This window comes from Falco peregrinus, chromosome 8 (genome assembly GCF_023634155.1).
Source record: "Falco peregrinus isolate bFalPer1 chromosome 8, bFalPer1.pri, whole genome shotgun sequence".
Taxonomy (NCBI): Eukaryota; Metazoa; Chordata; class Aves; order Falconiformes; family Falconidae; genus Falco; species Falco peregrinus.
Genome location: NC_073728.1, coordinates 10,941,686 through 10,962,646, shown reverse-complemented (window position 1 = coordinate 10,962,646; position 20,961 = coordinate 10,941,686). Strand labels below are relative to the sequence as shown.

At 42.5% G+C, this 20,961-nt stretch overlaps 1 protein-coding gene across 3 annotated transcripts in view; it reads right to left on the bottom strand.

Annotated features, from left to right (window-relative positions):
- The window catches only part of ERBB4 (erb-b2 receptor tyrosine kinase 4), a 643,185-nt gene that overhangs the window by 292,588 nt on the left and 329,636 nt on the right, over window positions 1–20,961 (bottom strand). For all 3 annotated transcript variants that reach the window (XM_055812936.1, XM_055812934.1, XM_055812935.1), the window contains exon 3: window positions 19,940–20,126. In XM_055812936.1, coding sequence (XP_055668911.1) covers window positions 19,940–20,126 — 187 coding nt within the window. The remainder of the gene's footprint in view (window positions 1–19,939; window positions 20,127–20,961) is intronic.

Genomic DNA, 20,961 nt, shown 5'->3' with positions numbered 1-20,961 from the left:
TCACACACTATGCAGTTCCTCCATTTCTGCATGAAGAACAATATACACTTCGCAAGAAAAAACACCACTTCCAGTGCCAAACATGAAAAATCAAAAGTGTGTTGACCGCCGTATGATGTGAACAATCTTGTAACTAATGGCTTACAGACAATGCTGGCACTTGCTGTGGCTTTGTTTTTACACCTGCTAAAAATATTTATTGGGGATTAGTAGCAGAAACTGATCTGAAGAATTTTTTTTACCTTCACGTCTCAACCAGCTGCTGAATTTTCTAAAGTCTGACGTGCTTTCAATCTGTGATTTATTTTATTGTTTTGAAAAGGAAGAAGAAAGTTTCAAAACTGTTCGCATCACCTCCAGATCTTCAGCTGTATTGCTATCCTCTCCCCCTCTTCTGGCCCTAGTGTAGGGTAAACTCCATTCCCAGAGGAAACAGCCCACCCCAGCAAGGCCTGATGCAAAGTCCATTTAAGGCTGGAGAGCCTGTCCTTTGGCTTCAATGGCTGTCACAGCACATCCACAACACTGTTGTTACTTTTTTATCCAAGTATTCTATAAAATGAGTGACCTTTATGTGACTGTTTCAAGTCTTAGTCTTTTTGCCCCCACATGAATTTCACATATTTGTTCCAGCACAGCTTCTGCCCAAAAGTGCTCTGAACACCCCCATCATCAGCCAAGGACCGAGGAAGCTCTTTCTGTGAGACAACCTTTTCATGAGTGGGCCACGAAGGATTCCCAGTGACAGAAGACTGGGGGTGAGGTGGGGGAGGAAAAGTGAGCTCTCTGAAGGTGAAAGTGGATCAAAAATTATCTGCAATAGTGAGAAAAATGCATGTGTTGATAACAAGTCTGGCGTCTGATGTATGTACATACTTCACTATCTAGCCTTTCATCAAGAGCCAGAGGATTTATTTTTCAGGCGTGAGAGATGGAACAGCTTAAAACAGTCAGTGACCACAGAAGAGATTAGCACGTTATTATCTTTGTAATCCACAACATTTACTTTTACAGAATTTATTGCAGCTAACACAAAAGTGATTAGTGTTCTGGTTTTGCCAAACTAAGAGGTTGTTTATGACTCCATTCCCACTTGGTCTGTAATAGACAGATAGTGCTGGCTGGGAAGTGGCCAACAACAGTAAGTTTCATCATCTACAATATATTCAAAGAAATACAAATGACTTGTGCAATTCCTAATAAGCATCTGGATCTTCTAAAGTTAAAGCAAAGTGTTACGTTACCCGAGCCAGCAAGCACACAATAAAAGGTGGTGTGGAAAGTCCTTCAGCTTTTTTGCCTTTGCTAGACGTGCTATTTTTACAAATGTGGACTAACCAGCCACCAGCATTCCAGGATCTCAGGCAGCCCCTGAAAAGTCATGACTAAAAAATGCTGAGATGTTAAAAATAATCAATGTTATTCTTTGTATGTGCATTCTAGCTTTTGAGAATTCAGGATTCATATTTTTCATTTTTGCCCCACATTTGCGATGGCTAGAAAGGGATTTATTTGTTTTTAAATGGAAGCTGAACTTCTCAGGCCATCACAAAACTTGAACACCTAAGGTTTTAAGAAGAATCCTCAGACTTTTTCAAACCTATGTGAGTTAGATGTTCAGTCTCTTTTTCAGAACAGCACAGGAGCCTGAGACTTCAGGATTGTGTGTCCCACCCCTTCCAAAGTGGACTTGTGTTGCTAGAGCGCATACCATTTCAAAAGGTATTTAGATGGCTAACTCCTACTAATTTGAGTTAGATACTTCTCTATTTTCAAATGTGGCCCTCACCACCCTTTGTAAGCAGACCTTATTATTTTAGTTCTTTTGCTTTTCAGAGTTGTACTTCAAGTTGCCACATTAGCAAAAATGTAGAGTAACACTGGTAAACTGAAAGCACGGACTGATGGACACCTGTAGAAAAGTAACAAACCAGAAAACTTTCTTCTTTCCATCCCCTTACTTACACTGATTAAATTTGTTTCGATCTGTGTTTGGAGCAGACTTGGAGAAAGTCAAATTTGTTTCCTCAAACCCCTCTAACATATAACAGAATCAAACCACTTTAAGTGTAACAACTGAATGCTGCCAGTCTTCTATATATTATGAAGTTTTTAGCTCTGCAAAGACAGAGACATGAGAACACCCTTTAGTCTTGCAGATAACATGAAGTTTTACAAGGCAAATAACACAGCTTACTCCTATAAACCCTAGACTGTGATAGCTCTGCCTTGCAGTGAGTCCTCTTTGGTCTGTCACAAAACCAGCAAGCAATCTGTGCCTTCACACACACAACCCAGTCAAGATTCTTGCTCCACTTGGTATTTGAAAACACACCCCAGGTCTTAGTGTATTTGCAATGAATACCTCTACTAAATCTCTCCAGCACATAAATGTTACTTCGGTAAGAAAGATGCTAAAATCAAAGGTGAAGAAATTCAACTGTGGGTTGATTCCTCTAGTTCTTCATTCATCTTGAAGTTGAAAGGACAACAGATAAACTTGTGAGAGCTTTCTTTTCTTCCCCAGTTTGGACTGCAGATCAAGTATGAGTTGCTACAGAACTCTGAAATAGATTAAGATTTCAAAATGTCTTTTCTCATTTAAAGGTTATGTCTGTATTGCAATCACGGTATCTCAAGTAGATGTTCTGGGCTGGCTTCAGACCACTTAGATCTCGTGCTGTGAACAGTGCGAGTTGGGTAGTACAGGGATAGATCAGTTTTGGCCTGCAGCCCAAATGTTTACTTATATCTGGGGAAGCCTTTGTGGCCTTTGCTGGGTTCCCCTGCTACACTGCCAAGATCCGCTGAGCCAGGCAGCTAGCTGGGCTTTTAGTCCCTGGCTTCCACATTACAGACACTTCAGCACTTGTGCAGAGAAGGCAGAGCATACAACCACCTTGCACCGTCAGGCCATAAAATTACTAAATTGTTTGCATATTGAGGCTGCCACTCTCACCCTCCACCTGGCCTGGTGCTTTTTGAGGCAGCACCTGTGCTAACACATGAACCATGTAGCATACACAACACACACCTTCGTTAACCACACACACTTGTAAACCTCAGTTTGGACAAAACCTGCATGGTGCTGGACTAACACTTGGCCATTGTGCTGAGAATGTGCTGCCACTTCACACAAACCTCCACTCTCCCTCCCAGCCTTAGTGCTGGCAGAAGGTGCCTGACCCCAAAGGGAACTAACTCCCTTGTGCTGGCCAGGTGCCAGAGCAGCCCAAAGGGGCCAGAGAAATGCCAGAGCTGTCCCTGAACATCCACATGTAGTAAAACTTAACTATATTTAAATTAGTTGTCCCTTCCCATTCTCTGTATGCACTTCATACCTGCACCTGTTTCCATTGGGATCCTTTCTTGTAAAGCAAGGCTTTTAAGACAATAGTGCAAAAAGCTCTTGCAAGGATTCAGGTAATATACTTCCCAATCACATGGCAGACAGGTGGAAAACATGAAAGGAAAACAGTCAATAGCAGCTTGCTAGCTCACCCCCTCTGAACTGAAAAAAAAAAATAAATCTTAGGGAGCTGTGAATTACTCCCCTATTGTTCTTGCTACACTATTATTTTGAAGTGGCTCACGCCTGTGTTATTTGGTTTCCTGCTTTGTTTGCCTTATCAGTTTGCTGGGTATGTGTAATTAAAAAAAGCCCTGTTTTACCATCTCACTCGCAGATCCCTTTAGATAATACACCAAGTGTGATTGCAAGAAAACCACAATATAAACTTCAGCTGCTGCAGCTTCCTTGTGCATTTATTGAAACTCTCCCTTCCGGGATATGTATGCCTCATCATAAATGGGTCTGTGCTACAAAAGCCAGTATTTGTTTCCTAGTGACATCTGTGAACATGACAATTTGTTGACATAAGAAAGCACAGACTCTGATAGCAGGCGAGGCTGGACAATCCTCCCCAATAACTCTGCATCCACAGTTACTGAAAAAAAAAACAACAACAAAACCAGGAGCTACTAAGCATGTGGAGAGAGACCTATAGACTGTGGTTGCAGATTAGACCTAGACAATACATTTCTAAGTGCCAGGCTAGATATTCCACAAATGTTTGTCACAGAACAAACTGTGCCTCCTCTCCCATGCACACTCTGCCCTTGCTTTTTCAGCCCCAGCCACTGTGGCCAGTGCTGCCAACAACTCCTGCCATCTGGAGTCCTTTCTCCTTTCACCTCTTCTACGCAGCCTCACTCCATATGACAGTTGACACCACCTCTGTTCTCTCTTCCTAAAATGGCATTTTTTGTCTATCAGTGAATCTAGAGGAAATTCTAGGGTCTTCTTGTGTCTTGACAACAGTATCATTCCTCTAAGAATCAATTTTGCCCTTCTCTTGCTTCCTTCCAAACTCTACTGTGTGACTACTTCTCTAGCTCACCACTCTAAACATGCCTTTTCCTTCTCCTCTGTTTCATGCCTCCTCATCACATCAAATAAAAGCAAATTTTACTCACTTCCAGGATCCTCCAGAGCCTATCATTCTCTCATACACTATTTATGCCTTCTCCCACCTTCAGTAAGCGTATCATGCCACCTTTCATCAAACACAAGATACATTTTCAAACATCTTTTATCCTTCCTTCTATGCTGTATCCCAGACATGTGGATGTCCAGCAAGTTATCTCATTCACACTTTCAAATCCTTCCCTCAAGTCTTCCTTGCCTTCACACAGAAGTGAAACTTAGCTGCCCTGGTAACTATGCATGTGCAGAACTGATGCCCCCAACAAGCAGCTCTGTCTCCCTGTGTTTGCTTTAACCACATCTCTGGGTCCACTGATGGCCTCCTGTCTTATTCACACCAAGACATTTAGGTCAGGGGGTATTCTTTTCACTCTCCCCCTACGAGTTTGAGTTATGACTGGGAAGTGCTGCTTACACACGACTCCTCTGTAAACTGATGACCCTTGTGTTCCAGAAAAATAGTGGCTCAGGTCTATACATTAGCATTTACAAAAGTTTACATTTATACTTGCAAACTCATTACTTAAAGCATGAATACAGCCCCTAACTTAGAAATGCCTATGCAGAAACAGTTTTCTCAACAGGTAAGAGAAAGTTCAATATCTTGGAAGAATACTTTCAGGAGATCATGCTGTTGCTGTTTAACACTGTCCCACCATCTAAACCTTGGTAACAGGTGCAGCAATCCTATGCAAAAATAAAGCAAAACACATTCTTGTAATCCCTTTAAGGTGTGAAAAGCATATACATCACCAGTTATCACAGCTCAAACATTGAGTGCTAATTTATAAACAAGCAACTCATGAACCTTTGGTAACATGCAGACCTGCAACTATCTTCTACATCCTATTTTCATGGGGATTAAAAGGGCAGCCAAGGCCCTAGCTGCAGGCCCAGTGTCCAGGCTCAGGAAGATGGGTTAGGTTTCAGTTCCTTTCAACACTGTCAGTGGAGCTGAGATTTGGTCACAGGCATTAGCATGGGTGTTTAAGATTAGCCCTTGGTGGCTGAGATACAAAGAGCCCGTCAAGCTTAGTGGTTGCAGGAGCTCTGGTGTATAGCACAAAGAGACACCAAGTTCAGCCAAAGCTGAAAGACACTGTCTGGAAAGAGAAATAAACGTTTGCTTAAGGGCTTTTAACTGCTCTTTTTTGACTTGGGGGGCATTAGGCAGAATGGCAGAGAAGTAGGTCTGTAAGCCTTTTGTTCCTCTTCCTTTCTCCAGATACTAGGTAACAGTGCACCTGGGAGCAAAAGGATTAACTAAACATTTTTTCAAACAGCTGCCTTGCAGAAAGCTGGCTGCTACTGAAAGGTATTTAGGCAATGCTAGTATCACTTCAAGGTCAAAATTAGGGACAAGGTTAGTAGGGCACCCTGGTATTGCAGTCAGCAGGGCAAAAGATGCTTTATCCCCCAAGTTGTCACTTTGCTCTTGGTCAAAAACAAATAGCAACAAATAAGAAAGGCCTATTCTTCACAGAAGGCTTGCTTTGGTTTAGCTAAAACCAGTTTTGAAGTCAAGTCAGTCCAGCAGGTATGAAATCCCAAGTGAATACACTTAACAGTGCACAGATATCAATTTAGCTCATCTGAGTTACTGAAGTAGGTTAAATCAATACAAGGCACTTGTAAATGGATTTAAAAGAACATTCATGTGGAGTTTGTTTCAATTTAACAAGTAGCATTAGGGAGCAATTTTACTCTAAACCCAAGTAAGGTTTCTTTGTTGGCTACCCTTAAACCCTAGATTATGACACTAATTACCCAGATAGGAAGCACAGAGGAAAGCGAGTGACCCTTCTATCTCCAAGCAAGCTACCCTGAGTCTCTGCACCAGATCCCACAGCAGCTGAATGTGAAACTGACTGCAGAACCTCGTATCCTAAGCCTCCCATTTCTGGGTCAGTGAAACCACTGACATTCAATGTCAAAGCACGTAAACACCAGTCACATGCTAACGCTGAGAGAGTGCCAGCGACCTTCTCCAGTAACCCCTGAGACACTGCAAACAGCACAGCTTCCATCTTCGAGGCCAAGTGTGTGCCGAGTCAGAAGCAGCCAGGCAGCGTTCTCATGCTGCTCATGGGAAGATCTCAGACTTGGTTTGGATACCAACAACAGCCAGGCACATCTTCAAATGGCCCTGTAAAGGCAGAGGCAAACATCCCCTCTACCTGGTTGTAAGCTGGTGCTTTCCAGGAGACGCAGCCTGACCAGAACTGCCTCTGCAGCCGTGCAGCTGTTAGTATGCCACACAGCATGCAAACTCCCCATCCCAGTGGAAAGCAGGAAGGAAGCTGCCACTCCAATTGCCCAGATCACTTCTCCCCTCCTTAAGTCCATGTCCAGCCTTTGAGAAGGTTGTAAAAGGATTTAATATGCTATAATGCTTATCTGAACTCAACCAGATTGAAGGTAGTGCCTTCCAGCCCTCCCTTCCTCAATGACAGGACATTATTTCCATGTCCCATAGTTTCTTTCCTAGCGCTGGCACAGTAAGGTAACCTGTCACAACCTGTCTCCATAGAGACAAATTTAATCTCTTCCCAGAACCACCCAACCCAAACTAAGATAGAGGGCAGCTGTCTCCAGGGAAGGATGCAAGGAAGAAGAATAATTATTAAACAGGGATGTTGGAGCATATATGCCCAGGAAGCAAGTGCGCCATTTGGCCCTCCTGCTGTGACAAGCAGGCAATAATCTGCCTCATCCAAGTACTGTGGGAAGGAAAGTCCCCTGAGCAAAGAAGCACACAGGCAATAGTGCTACTTCTTCCCCAGAAGCAAAGCAGTAGGGTTGGATAGGCCCACTAACAAAACTGTGATTGCAATCATACGTTTTTTTCTATTTATACCAGAGGCTAAATTAACAGATTTATGTTTACTTCCAGCCACTGCTACCAGCCTTAAGGGGAAATGGAGCAGAATGAGGTCAGCAGAGGTCATAGCTCATTTAACCCATCAGTATAGTCAAATTTGCTTATCCGAGCTTTGATTACTTTTCCAAACTTCAAGGCTGGTTTGCAGTATGATTTTTTTTTTTAGAAAGGGAGGAATAAAAGGCTAAAACTAAGACCATGCTAAGATATTAATAAATCACTCAACTAGCAAAACTATTATCTTTATTTGGGAAGCTGAATGTTTCTGAATATTCAACCAAAACCACTCAGCTCTGACCATCTAGAAGCCTTACTCCTGGATGAAAAGGGGCCTGTAGTATGATTTACTAGGCTCGCACAGGGCTAATTATACTTCCCATGGGATTAAGCTGTTAACGCAGTCACAGCCGTTACAATACCCCACTCAGCTCTTCTTCAGACACACAGAGAGCAGGATGCTGCCCTTGCAAGCTTGCCCTGTGCATATTTTAGCTTGATACCTTCTTTTAAGGAATCAAGTCTCACTTAAAGATCGGCACTCTCTAAAGCAGAGGAGGCTCTGAGTCAAGCCATTGCTGAAGTGTTTCGCAGCTGCCACCTTCACTTGAGAGCAGCGCTACAGAGCACAACTGGAACTGGCCTCTATCAGCACTTACGTGTGACCACCAGAAGCACGGCTACCACAAACAATAGTTAACCCAGCAGGAGCAAAGAAAATCACAGCCATACAGCCACAACAGCATCATTTCAGAACTCTTACATACCCTGTGTAGGCAAAGAAAAAATGAAAAGGAGATTTGTCCTGATACTTGGAGCATTTCAGAACAATAATCCCTCCCACCTTTGACTGCCTTTGCCGCTTCCCCAATGCAGCCTCCAAGGAGGGGCTGGGACAGCAATGCTGACAGCCCGAGCGATCAGCACTAGTCCAAGCTGGCTCTCAGTAGCGGGGCTTCGACATCTAACTGAAGAGTAGCATACACCTCCTGTTAAACAAATAAATAAACAGTGCTTTGGTCTGCTAAAAGAGCCAACACTGTGCTTCCTTCTCAAGGTGAAAAAGCATAATTAAAAAATTAGGGAGTGTAGTATCACCATCTCAGAACAAAACAGAACTCCTGCTTGGTCTGGGTGAGGCTGGCAGAGAGCACCAGATATGCCAGATTTTGGATGTCCTGCCAATGCTGGACTATGTCCAACTCCCAAAACATAGCTTGTACCTATCGATTCAACACAAGGGAAATTTTTTTATCAACCCCTGGGGGCTTCTTCACTGTCTTTTCTTCCACAGCCTAGGAGACATTCAGCTGTGTCCACCCTAGCTTCCCCATTGACTTCACATGAGACAGAGTGCTTTGCCTTTATCCTCCCTGTATTTGTCATTCCTTTTTCTGTATTATGACTTTTTTGTTATTTTTAATGGTTGCCTCTCTTTTGTATTACACTTTTTATTAGTGCTTGCAACACTGTACCCAGGATAATGGATCTTCAACTTGTGGAAGCTTGTAAATAATTCAAGTATTAGGGGGATAATCATGACTATTTCATGGAAATGAAATTCAGGTAACTCCACAAGAGATGAGAAACCCATCTCCTGGGCTACACATCCAATTTGCTTCTCATACAAAGCTAGTAAAGAGTAATTTCAGTAGGATCTGAACTGGGCCCTCCAGTCAGGGAATGAACTCAGTCATAACCTAAAGCTCACTGTAAAGCTTGCCACTAATTCAGGGGCACTTATGTGACGTTGTTTTGGCTTTATAAACGGGAACCAGCACGCTTTTATAAAAGAAATTATAACAACAGTAAACCAGGGACACCACTCCAAGACACAATGTGCTCCTGCATTTAGTTCTCCACTTCTGAACCAGAGACATACTGGGAGCCCAGAGTTCATCACACTGCTTAAAAATTAGCAGAGATGCACACAAGTCAGGGCGATGCATCCAGTTTAATCTCAGAAGTGACTGCCACCTGTGCTAGGGACATTGACAGTAGTCTGAAGCTAGTATATTGGGTGAAGTTCAAACATGGCAACAAGCAGCTCCTGAAAAAAGACAATTTACCCTGCCCAGAAGCAGGTGGCCCATGGCAGGCCATATTGACAGACCTGTACCACAACCAGCAGCCGAGTGATGACTTTACCTTTACAACTTTCTCTGTATATCTATTTTCCATTGAACACACTTTTACAACAAAGCAAGTATCTTATGATGGACGCTGGGATGAAATATGAGCAGTAAACAACTTTCTAACACTTTTAAAGGTTTTTTTTAAATGTTTCTTTTCCTAAACCAGGTAAACAAGCTGAAACTACATATTTCAGTGAACTGAAATCCGATGGAAAGTTCAGTCTAAAACAGATTCAATTATTATTGTTCAATTAACACAAATTATTTTGATTTGTTTCTTTGAAAAGCTGTTCAATATCATGTCATATATTTTCATTTTTAAGTGAAAGATAGTGTCTGATGATTTCAGCACCTTTCCCCTTGTTCTTCAAACTGCTCCTTTCTCACAGGAAGCTTCCCCATCAGACACTTTCAAATTTAAAAAAAAAAAAAGTTCTCAAAATATCTACTACTAGCTCTAACTGAAGTCTACATACAGGAGATCGGAGCAGAAGAGCTTCTTTCACCCTGTGCAATAGTCCCGGCAAGAACATCTTAAACCTCTTCATGTCAACTCAGCCTCTGCATCCTGCCCTCAGGTACCCACATCCCAGAGCCGTTTTTGAAGCTGACTGATTCTACAGCCCCTACACTGTGATAGAACCAGCTCCCAGAGTTTTCATAGCCTTTAGCATCAATTTGAATGCATGCTGAGCTGACCAGTTAAAAAACAAGACCAAAAAACCCACAACCCACCCCCCAAAACACACCCAAAACCCACCACCACCATGTCCTCTTTCCAGCATGGTAGACAGACATGTCTGACACTGCCTTTCCTTCTGTGCCCCCACACCAGCGGTACCCTGTAGTTTCAAACCCAAAGCACCCGGTTATACTATTTCTGTCAGGCAGAAGCCAGCTCCCAGGTAAACTCCAGCGTGAGCATGGCATTTGTATGAGGACTGAATGGATGGATGTACTCTCACTTCTAAGCCTTAAAGAAATGAAAACTCATCTATGAAAGTTTCACCAAGGGGGGTGTGTGTGTGTGTGTGTGTGTGTGTGTGTGTGTGTGGAGAAGAAACAAAGGCAAGGTAACATGGTTTCAGAGAAGACAGCCCCTTGAGCTATTTCCAAACATCAAAGAAAAAGGCCTCCAGCCTGTTCTCCTCATCTGATACCTTTGTTCCCCCAACTCCATGCCTGCAGGCACTTTCCCAGTGATGCACAAAAGGCTCCTACAGCCAATGGACAGCTCTGTGTCCACACACTTTACCTGCCTCCTGCTCTGATTACCTCACACTGTCTCTTCAGACCAATCAAAGTTCATTTCATATGGAAAAAGGCTCTTGCTAAGCTAGGTGGGACCAACCAGGGAGTCTTGAGTCCCAGAAAACTCCAGGGTTCTGTATCAAGGCATACGCCTGCACAGCCTGTCTGCTACTTCATCTGCAGTTACAGTTCAGGTGAGTGCTTCTGCTCCACCCTCAGATTGTGAGGCATATACTTGGGTGTTTCCCACTTCCTCACCTCTGTTCACAGTGATTTCCCTTCTACAAGTCTGCATTTTTATTTTTATGTTCCACTCAAGGTTACCTTTCCCTGCTCATCTCTCCATTTGCCTCCATGGCTTTGCAGGGATGCTGGACAGGTTTCAATGTTTATAAAGCATTCTTCACAACCACAGCATGCCCACCTGCCTAGAACTGCTGCCCTTGAATGCATCCCTGTCATCACATACTCTCCCATGGGGCAGGGTGCGAGTAGCAAACCAGGCAGGCCAGAAGGGGTCTCTAGAAACAACTAATTGTGGCTCCCTCTTACTTCCTTAATCACATAAGGAAGGCTCCTGACAGTAAACTCCTTGCTTGCCATCAGGACCTGCTGTTATCTGTGTGCAAATTCAGAAGTAGTGCTGATGAAATTGCAGACAGGACCTGTCAGTGTAGCACTGTGTATGTGTTCAACCTGTTGGAGCTTTTCATAGATCAACACACAATGCATCCTTGTAACAGCAGCATTTCCCTTTCACATCCCAACCTACAAAGCTTGTGTGATTAAATTCAGATAAACTTACAACAAACTGCTGCTCGCTCCTGGCCCTGCACTGCCACACATCTTGAAGCTGCTGCAGACCCAGCCAAGTTAAAACTACCCCATGCTGATTTTGATGGGACTAGTCCCAGTGCTAGCCAAGCTGAGACTTGCGATGCTGCAAGAAGCAGGTTTGTGTGCAAGCAAGGAACAAGCAGCCTGGGATGGTGCTGGCCAAGTGGAAGGTGGGAGTGCTTGCCTCTGTCAGCCAGCACACAGTGAAGGCAGCATGACACTCTCCTTTGTGCTGAAGGTTTGGGAGGGCTTTTCTGCCTCCTCTGTTTGCAGGGGCTTCCCTGGAGCTAGATGTAGTAAATGAAACGGGTTTTTGTTCATTGCCTCTCCAGTCCCTCCACATAGGGGTTTTAGGGAGTTTCTCTCAGCAGCAAATGACAAGAAAATGAACAGGCATGAAAATATCCTAGGAGCACTAATTATTTCCACCATGTAAAACCAGGGGTCTGATCCAACCTTCTTTGAGCCCAGTGAGACTTTTGTACTTGCAATGAAGGGTGTCCTAAACCTAGACGCTTTACTCCTATCGGTTGGCAAGAAAAGCTAGAAAAGGGAGCTCACTCTTGGATCTGGATTTAAATCCAGGTCTGTAAGTATACGCTGCCTTGTAGACACACGCTGCCTTACAGACATGCTGCAAAGCCAATGAAATGCCTTTGCTGGTCTTTAAGTAAAGGCACTAAACGTGACACCTGACCCCCCGAGTTTCATGCCATTTTGAGCCCTAGACAGCAGCAGCCCCACACAGCTGGGGGACGGTCCTTCTGCCCCACCAGGGGCTCACATCTCCATTGCCCCCCATCCTGTGGCAACTGAACTTATCTTGCTCAGCAATCTGCCTTTTGCTAGGGAGTGCTGATAGGTTACATTCCCCATGTAACACAGACTTTGTAATTATTTTACAAAAGCACCAAATTCCTTGTCAGCAGTAGCCTGCCAGGTGGAAACAAGAAAAATCAATGAATTCAGAAGACTGTAGAGGAACAAAGGAAGGAAAAAAAACCCCAACCAACCAAAACCAAAACCCCCATTGAAATTAATGCTTCATTCACCTGAACTGAAGAAGATAGAGCACTGGAGTAGCTAGGATTTTAATTTAAAATACCTAGTCAAGACCAGAACTTGGCCTGGGCTGTGGAGTACAACCCAGCTCTTTCTTTCCTTTCCAAGCAAGTGAGAAGCTGGGATATATTTTTTCAGCAGTGCTATCACTATAAACGGTATGATTTTTCCCCAATTGCAATGCTTACTGCATTTTACTTAAGTTACAGTGTAGCTTAACACAGATCTGTCTGCCAGTTAGATGTTTTGAAATGCCACCCATTCCTGACCTGTGTGATTGAAATGGAGGGATTACTCTGTCCAGATGTTTAACTCCCTGCGAAGCATGTGGCCAGAGAAACCCCTGTACTGCTACAGCTCTCAAGTCACTGAAGTCAGGCAAAGCTACTCCATTACCAGAAGGCTTCAGTATTACTGGATTTATCTTGATTGCCCGTATTTCTAAAAAGCTAAAGGGTGTTTCACACCAGAACACGGAGAATTTCTTACTTCATAATTGAAAAATGTACAGATAGAACTACTGCAGAGAGGTGAAAAGAAGGAACTGCCAAGAAAAAGAGTATGAATGGCATTATTATTTTACATGCCATTATCAGACGACAATGGCAGCATACCTGGATGTATTTTATAATGACATTTAAACTTAACACTTTTCAGTGTTAAAAATTGAATTCCACATCACACATGATTCCCAGTAGCTTTTTCATACAAAACACTCAAATTAGTCTATTTAAAGTAGGCAAGCATTATAGGCTCTTGCAGAAGTGGTGATTCACAACAGAAAGCACAGATTACCACAGGGTTGGAAGAATTCCCTCTATCTACCCCGGATCACAGTCCTTCCTTCCAGTTCACTACCTTTCTTCACCCAGCAGCCAGAAATTAAGACCTTGAAAGCCCAGGACAAAGTGCTTCTGTTTGCGGAGATGACAGACAGGAGTGATCCGCTGTGTCTACCTTGACAGGTTATTTAGCCCAAGCACAGGACCCAAGCGGTGTGGTTAACACTATTTCTAAAGGTAGTTAGGCTCAATGCTAGGTCAAGGATCTCTGAACAGAGCTCCAATGCATGGTGTGGATATGCCTCGAGACAGATATCATTAGCTGGTATTAATCCTGACAGAGCACCCTGAACACAACATCCTTAAAAGGGCTTAGCTGGGAGTTAGGCACTAGTTAACTTATAAATTAAAGTGTGAATTACATTAAAGCATGAAGAAAGTAAAGGGCAATTTAAATTTCAGTTCATTATGAAGTCAAAGCAAGGAAGCCGATTTACTACCAGCTAAGGATTTGGTCTAGTTTCTCCTCCTCATAATTTCAAGCCCTGTTTTGTTGCAGGAAAAGCTGTGTGATGTGACATTATTCTGCTGCATGACACTGGAGATCCACATCAAACGCTCTACGTATTACTTTAATAAACATTTAGACCACTTGCAATGCATTTCATATTTTATGTGAAGATATCGGGGGCAAGGGAACACCAGCAAACAACTTTCCGTGGGATTCTTGGAATTTCCGGTTAAAAACATTTACCAATATATCATTATTATAAGCTTTTTGTTTAATTCCTTGCAATAATCATTCCAAACAAGGTTGTGCACTTCTAACACTAGAGACAGAACTGAAAACAGTAAAGTGCTCTGAAGTAAAGGGAACTGAGCATAAATTGTTGATCAAGTTGCAAAGAATCACAGATATTATTTAAACCACTTTGCATGACAGAACCACATCCAAATCCTTCAGAGAGATTGTGCAAAATTCTAATCTTTAATATGAAATTTATAAAACTATGTCCCACCTTTGTTACTGAACATGATCAACTCATAAGTATACATCTCATGGGCTCAAAAACAGTATTTATTTCTTGCCACATACAATATACCTATTTGCCTTGATAACACCTGTGAGCAATTTTCTGTTAGCTGGAGGCAGTTGCTCTCCAGCCTACAGGTCCCTTATCTGGGATTGCTTGGGGCCACATCTGCAGTCCTAAACTGAGGAGTGCCTGGAAGTGTTCCCAGGCACTGATGCCAACTGGCAGGGAGCAGCCTAAATCCGCAGTAGTAACTGCTTCCATGCTCAGCACAGGGTGGCTAGGTGCCGACTGCCAGCAGAGAAGGTCTCTGGGCTCTCCCGGCTGTCAAATCACGCCTATAATGTCTGAGGAGAGCAGTAGCTGGAATAGGGCATTTATTTTTTTTCCAGGAAATAATCTAACAGTGTCCCGGGGCAGAGGAGACAAATACTTGCATTTATGATTATGTGGGCTGCCACAAGCCTCAGTCTTTCTCTCCATAGTGACAAGGTGAGCAAAGGGAACCCATGGCAGGTCCTGCACTGTGCCACCACACAAAAGAGCCTTCATTTCCCAAGGGAAGTACATCCAGGCTCGAGGTGTTCCTCCCTTTTCTCCTACTCGCTGGCTGGTCAGCAAAAATGTGCTGGGATACAAACGCCTCTGTGGTCAGCACAGCTCTGAGGATAAGGAGTAGTCCTGGGCAATCACTGAGCCACTGCAGCTTCTTCTACAGGACAGAGAACTCCTGCAGCAGCCCTGCACACAGAGGGTACCAAAAGGATTTTTTAAAATAAAATCCTCATTCCTCCATGTATCCTAGCAACACCTCTCTGAGGTTAGAGATGCAATGCCTTGCCCACCTGTTGCATAGAAAGCCTAAGGCAAGATACATATTGCTTTCTTCCCGGCTCGCCAGACTAGTATGAAGTCACAACGATTAAGGAATATGCCACAATCAGCACACCCCAGTCTCGTCTGCTCAGGCTGGGTTTCACACACAGGCATTTGCATCGCTAAACATCCTGAACTCTGCAATGGCTCATGCAGTGTGCATGTGGTCCAAGGAAAGGCCTTACTGACACAGGCTGAGGGCTTTGTGATCAAGGCAATAAAAAGAGGGTGGCCTTAATCCCTGCAACAAAAATGCTTTATGTGCAGTCACACCATGCTGAAGGAGCTCAGGTCCTGAGCAGGTATCTAAAGATTTCCAAAAGATCTGTAGGTCTCAAATGTGCACAGTAAACAAAACTGAAAGAAAATTTGACTCCTCCCATGCCCTTTCCTTGAACCTGATTGAGTTGCAATATAATAATAGTAAATGAGCAGCCCTGGTAAAAAAAAAACCAAAACCAAACCACAAACAACAAAACCAACAAAAAAATCCCACCACAAACAAAAACCAAACCACCAACAAACCAAGAAACCTGCTGAAAGGTTGAAAAGCAACCTTTCACATAAGAGATGCCATTCTTCCCATCTTTCCACCCCCCTGCAAAGCACTCCTTTGCATTTTCCATTTTGGGGCGGGGGGGGGAGATATAGAAAATGTTACAGAAATGATCATATAACTTTATAAGTTTTGTTTTAGATAACAAATAAAAATAAATTTCATCGAAAATTAAAAAATAAGGCCTGTAAAAAAAACTGTAAAAAAAGAAAAAATTTATTATGGATCACTTTCTACACACAGTAATGATGGTCCTTTCCCTGCAATTCCCCTGCTCATCAGATTACATTTCTCTAGCTATCACTAACCAAATCCTTTCAGCTACAACATGCATTTGTCACTTAAACCTCAGTTACCTTAGTTTATCATTTATCTGCATTCCTGCAAAGCAAGCAAATAAGAAATGACAGATTTTGCTGCTTTTTTGTGTTACTGAACTAATCCACTGCTAAGTCCATTTTATACTAATATATTAAAGGGAATTAAACGGTCGCACAGGCACATGCAAGGGAGCCTCTGTCCTCAAGGCCAGTAGGGAAGATGAGGTTATCACTGCCCAGTCAAAGATACATCATTTGCTGTAGCTCTCTCTTATTCATCTTCACTCAGAGGAAAATACGGGATACTTCATAAGTGGTTTTGGCACTTGTGAGTTATCCCTCTTTCCCCACTCATGAAGATAAATGCTGTAATGAAACACAGCCATCGGGTATTCTCTATATTTGGAGCACTTAAAGTGTGAACAATAATTATGCCTTTTCATTGGATAAGTTAAGGTTGACTGCCCAGCTACCTGGGGAAGACAGGAATGATTTGCACTAGCTCACAAGCAATGAATGGAATAAGGTGGCATACCTCCTCCCTCAGCGAGGGTTAATCTGCTAATCTCAGGCTGAATAATATGCTCGGTACGTCAAACATTCCTTTTTACTTTAAGGCTACCTGGCAGCTGAATCTGCAGGCTGAGATGAGTCCAGCTGAGATGGCAGCAGCCACTTCATTAGTTCAATGTCTGTTTGTTTCTGACGCTTCTGTGGAACCATTGACTAAGTTGTTATAGCAAGTGAGAAAAAGATCTTTGTAGGTAAGATTTTTTGCAGGTGTCACATCAGTTTTAGGATGTGGCCCTGGCTTGTGCCACACAAACAAAACTGCCTTTCGGGTGACAGACATCATAAGTGAGAACTGGATCATGTTTTCTGTGCGAGATAAAACTTACTGCCTTCATAGCTGTCTTTTTTTTTTATAGGGCAAGGGAGGAAATTCAAGTATTTAAAGTTACATTTAAATATGAAAACCTGATAGACATATCTGGCAATAAAAACACAGTTGTTAACAACACACTGAAAATAATGCAATGGTACTACTGCACAAAAGACTGAAACCCTGTCTCTGGTTAAGTCCGAGGATGATCTGCAGGTGAGAGCCTCCTCATTTATTTAACACAAGGAGTAGTGTTTGTATTTGTATATTGTGCAGTACTGGGCAGAAATACCCTCAGGAATCCATCATCTAGCACTGCACAAATTAGAACATAAGGCGTAAGCCCTGGAAAGACAGTTCTTCAAACGCAAGGCAGGAGTTATGTTTGTATTTTATTCAAGTGGAAGAGATGCACCATTCAAAGCCAATCTCTTGAAATCTGCAGTGGACTTGAAGCATGCATGCTCACAGCATCTGTTTCATCTTAAATTTAATAACAAATCAGTGGTTGTTTCTGATGTAAATATGAAGCAGTTGGTAGACATAGGACAGGTTTGGACACAGCTGATCTATTGCAGCCTTGCAACACCACCAACTCCCACATCCACCAGTTATTTTTGTGCAGCTACTAATGCTAAAGATGTGTTAGGAAGATAAATCAAGTATTACTGTGCCCCAGGGAGAGCAGTTGCAACAAGAAGCAGGTTGTGGGTTAAAATAGCCAGGTGCATCTTAACCAATATACAAAATGGTCAAAGAACAGCTGCTTGAAGATGCTCCTGAGGTTCTGGCACATGCTATCTAGAAAATATTAAGAGTATTTCAAAGCACACACTGGCTCACATTCAGCACCCAGAAGCTATTTTAAGTGCTCAGTGGACACAAACTAGTGTTATGAGGGCACTTTTCTTTCAAGATACATCAATACTTTTTGAGCCAAATAATCCCATTAGAGGCCTTTGTAAACACTTAAATCTGATGAAGTGGCTGTGATGTTCTCATGTTAGGAAATGTTCAGAGGCTGAACTAGAGGTTCACTTACCTAGAAAGAAGAAAACTAGAGGTTTTCTTACATCTCTTGAAAAGAAAGTCAAGCTATTTGCTGGGCAGTTTTGGTGCTGTGCCTATCATGTAAAATCAGCTTCCAGAGAGAATCTCTGGATTCTGAGGAAGTGCCTATTGGCACAGAGCAGCTGGTTCAAGAAAATCTTGAGCCAGAGCCTACAAACTAAGGGGTTTTAACTTACTGAGCTGCAAAGCCATGGCTAAAAAAGCACAGAAAGTACAGCCCTTACCTCCTGGCAGAACAACAGCCTCAGATCCAAGAGGAAAGGGTTCCAGTCCTTTTCTGGCTTGGCCTCACATCACCTCTCTGCCTCAGTTTCACAAAGCACTCTAAGATCCACACACAGGAAGTATATGAAGGAACACATAATGCTATTATTACCCAATGATATGGCTCTGTATTTTGTGAAGGCATGGACAGTTACAATGAACACGCTAAATCAGAAAGATGGGAAGAAATACAGGAACAGAAGCGGAAAAAATAGAATTGTGACACTGATAGAGAGAAGAGTAGTAAATGGCAGGAATTTAGAGATCTTGGGAAGCACTCTGATACCAGCATGGCAGTCTCAGTAAAGTAAATTGTTAAAAATATGACCAGAAGGGCCTCATCAGAAAGAGTCACCCAAAACTGGGGTTTTTTTTGTAAATTATTTCAACCTCCTTTTCCTTCCTGTTTTTGAAAGCTTAGCTGTACAGCCCAGGGAGGCTTGAACAACAGTGAACTGTAAGCACTTGTGTGCTGCTCTGAATACCGAAACACAAAAAAAAGCAGAGAGTGAAGAGAGTGAAGGATGCCTAAATATATTTCAGAAGGCTCTCACCTCTCTGTACTGAGGTTCAAACTCCACATCCAGCTCAGGTTTGTTATCTTCTGTCAGCATTTAGCCACTAGCAGAAATAAGGGCATTTCACAATCACCAGTGCTTAGGGCAGAAACGATCATAGCTGATGAGGAACCAGGTATAAATAAAATATTTCCAGTGAACTCCCTAAAAAGAATTTGCCACTGCCTGCATTTTATTAAGTTACAGTCCAATGATATTTAGCCAATTTTTAATCTCCAAATCACTGACTGTAGATCCTCAGCTGAGAGAAATGAAATGTTGATCTACCCCACATCATGATCCAGCCCTGAACTTACAGATTAATGTAAAACCACGGACGGTACTTACATTTTTGTCTCAAGAATATAAGCACTTTTCTCACTATATATAATGCACTTATATAATGTCATTATATATAATTTTTCCTTAAAAAAAGGGAGTTGTAAAATTAAATACACCAAACACAGTCTCTCCCTCCTATACCTTTCCTTCCCCCCACCTCCTAGTGCAGCATCAATGGTGACAGAGACAGCAGCAAGAGCAGAGACAGAGGGGATGCTAACTTGGCAGAAAATGCATAACACCTGAAGCAACACACGTGCAATGCCCAAGGATCACAAGGAAATCAATGTGCTTACTATATCAAAACTAAGAAAAAAAATTCATCTACTCTTTCAACAACTATTATTGTTTCAAATACATTCTTGGCATGACTTCCATGCACTGTCTTTGATCAGCACTGAGAGAAGTACAGCTGTGGACAGAAAAAAACAACGAAGTACTGACAAAGCTCTCAAACAATGTGCAGACTGCCAGCCTCTTGTGGTACCTCCATTATTTGCAGAATGCAAGTGACTGAGGGCATTGGGGCAAACATTCAACAAGCTCACTTTTTGTCTTGCAACCAGTTTATCACACTTAGATCTTTCAATGAATTCATCACTTACCTGTCAAGTTCTTCAAGCCAAGTTCCCTGAGTCCAAAGTTACCGTCCTTTCTGTAGTTAAGAAATATCGCCAAAGCATATCGCTCTTCATAGAGTTTGGTCCCACGAACGATGCGCAGGTTCTCCAATGGCAGGTATTCAAACTGATTCAAAGCCACCAAAACATAGCCTGTGACTTCTCTGATAGACTGAAAGGCAAAAATGAAACATACACATTAGAAATGGTTCATTTTTAGTTGTTCTGAATTTTTCATACAGTGGATGCTTTAGTACGAGATGCTGGTACCCAAGGGGAAAAAACAATCCCCAAAACCCACAAAACCTTAGAAAACAAGCTCTGTTTCAACTTATTGCTTTTAAGCACATTGCTGTTTCTATTTAATTGAGTTTATTAGAGATACTTATTTGAAAAGTAGAAAATAAAGAGATAGCCATTCTTCTAATTTTATTAAACTTTGGCAGAAATTCACAGTAGAGTATTAAAGATGCACAAAAGGACAACTTTGCACAACTTCAAGCAGAGAGCAGGTCAAAGGCCTCGGCAGTACATGAGCAGAATCTGCTGGGGCAATGCCACAGTTCAGGTAAGATTGTTTGTCTGCAAGTAATTGTTGCACAGAATATTTCAGGGTGAGACTGAATCAACACAACGTGAGTAAGAGAGACATCTCTGGAAGAGCTCACCATCAAACAGGAGCAGATGGTAGAAACAGGGGACAGGTTTGGAACAGTAAATAAAGACAAAGAACATATGTATTAACACCCACTTTTTGTACTTCTAAATGAAATACATCACCAAACATTCACAAAGATTCAACTTCAAGTTTCATCTGGAAACACTGGAACCATACATGCTATAAACCCCAGACTTCAACCAAAATCTTTAGCAAAATGATTGCTGCATTTTTGGGTTGGCTGAAATCTTTGCTTTAGATGAACTACTCATTAACCTTCTCACTCATACTCGGGAATTGGTTGCCTGGATTGCAAGGAGAAAAAACAACCCAACCCCAGTAACTAGAA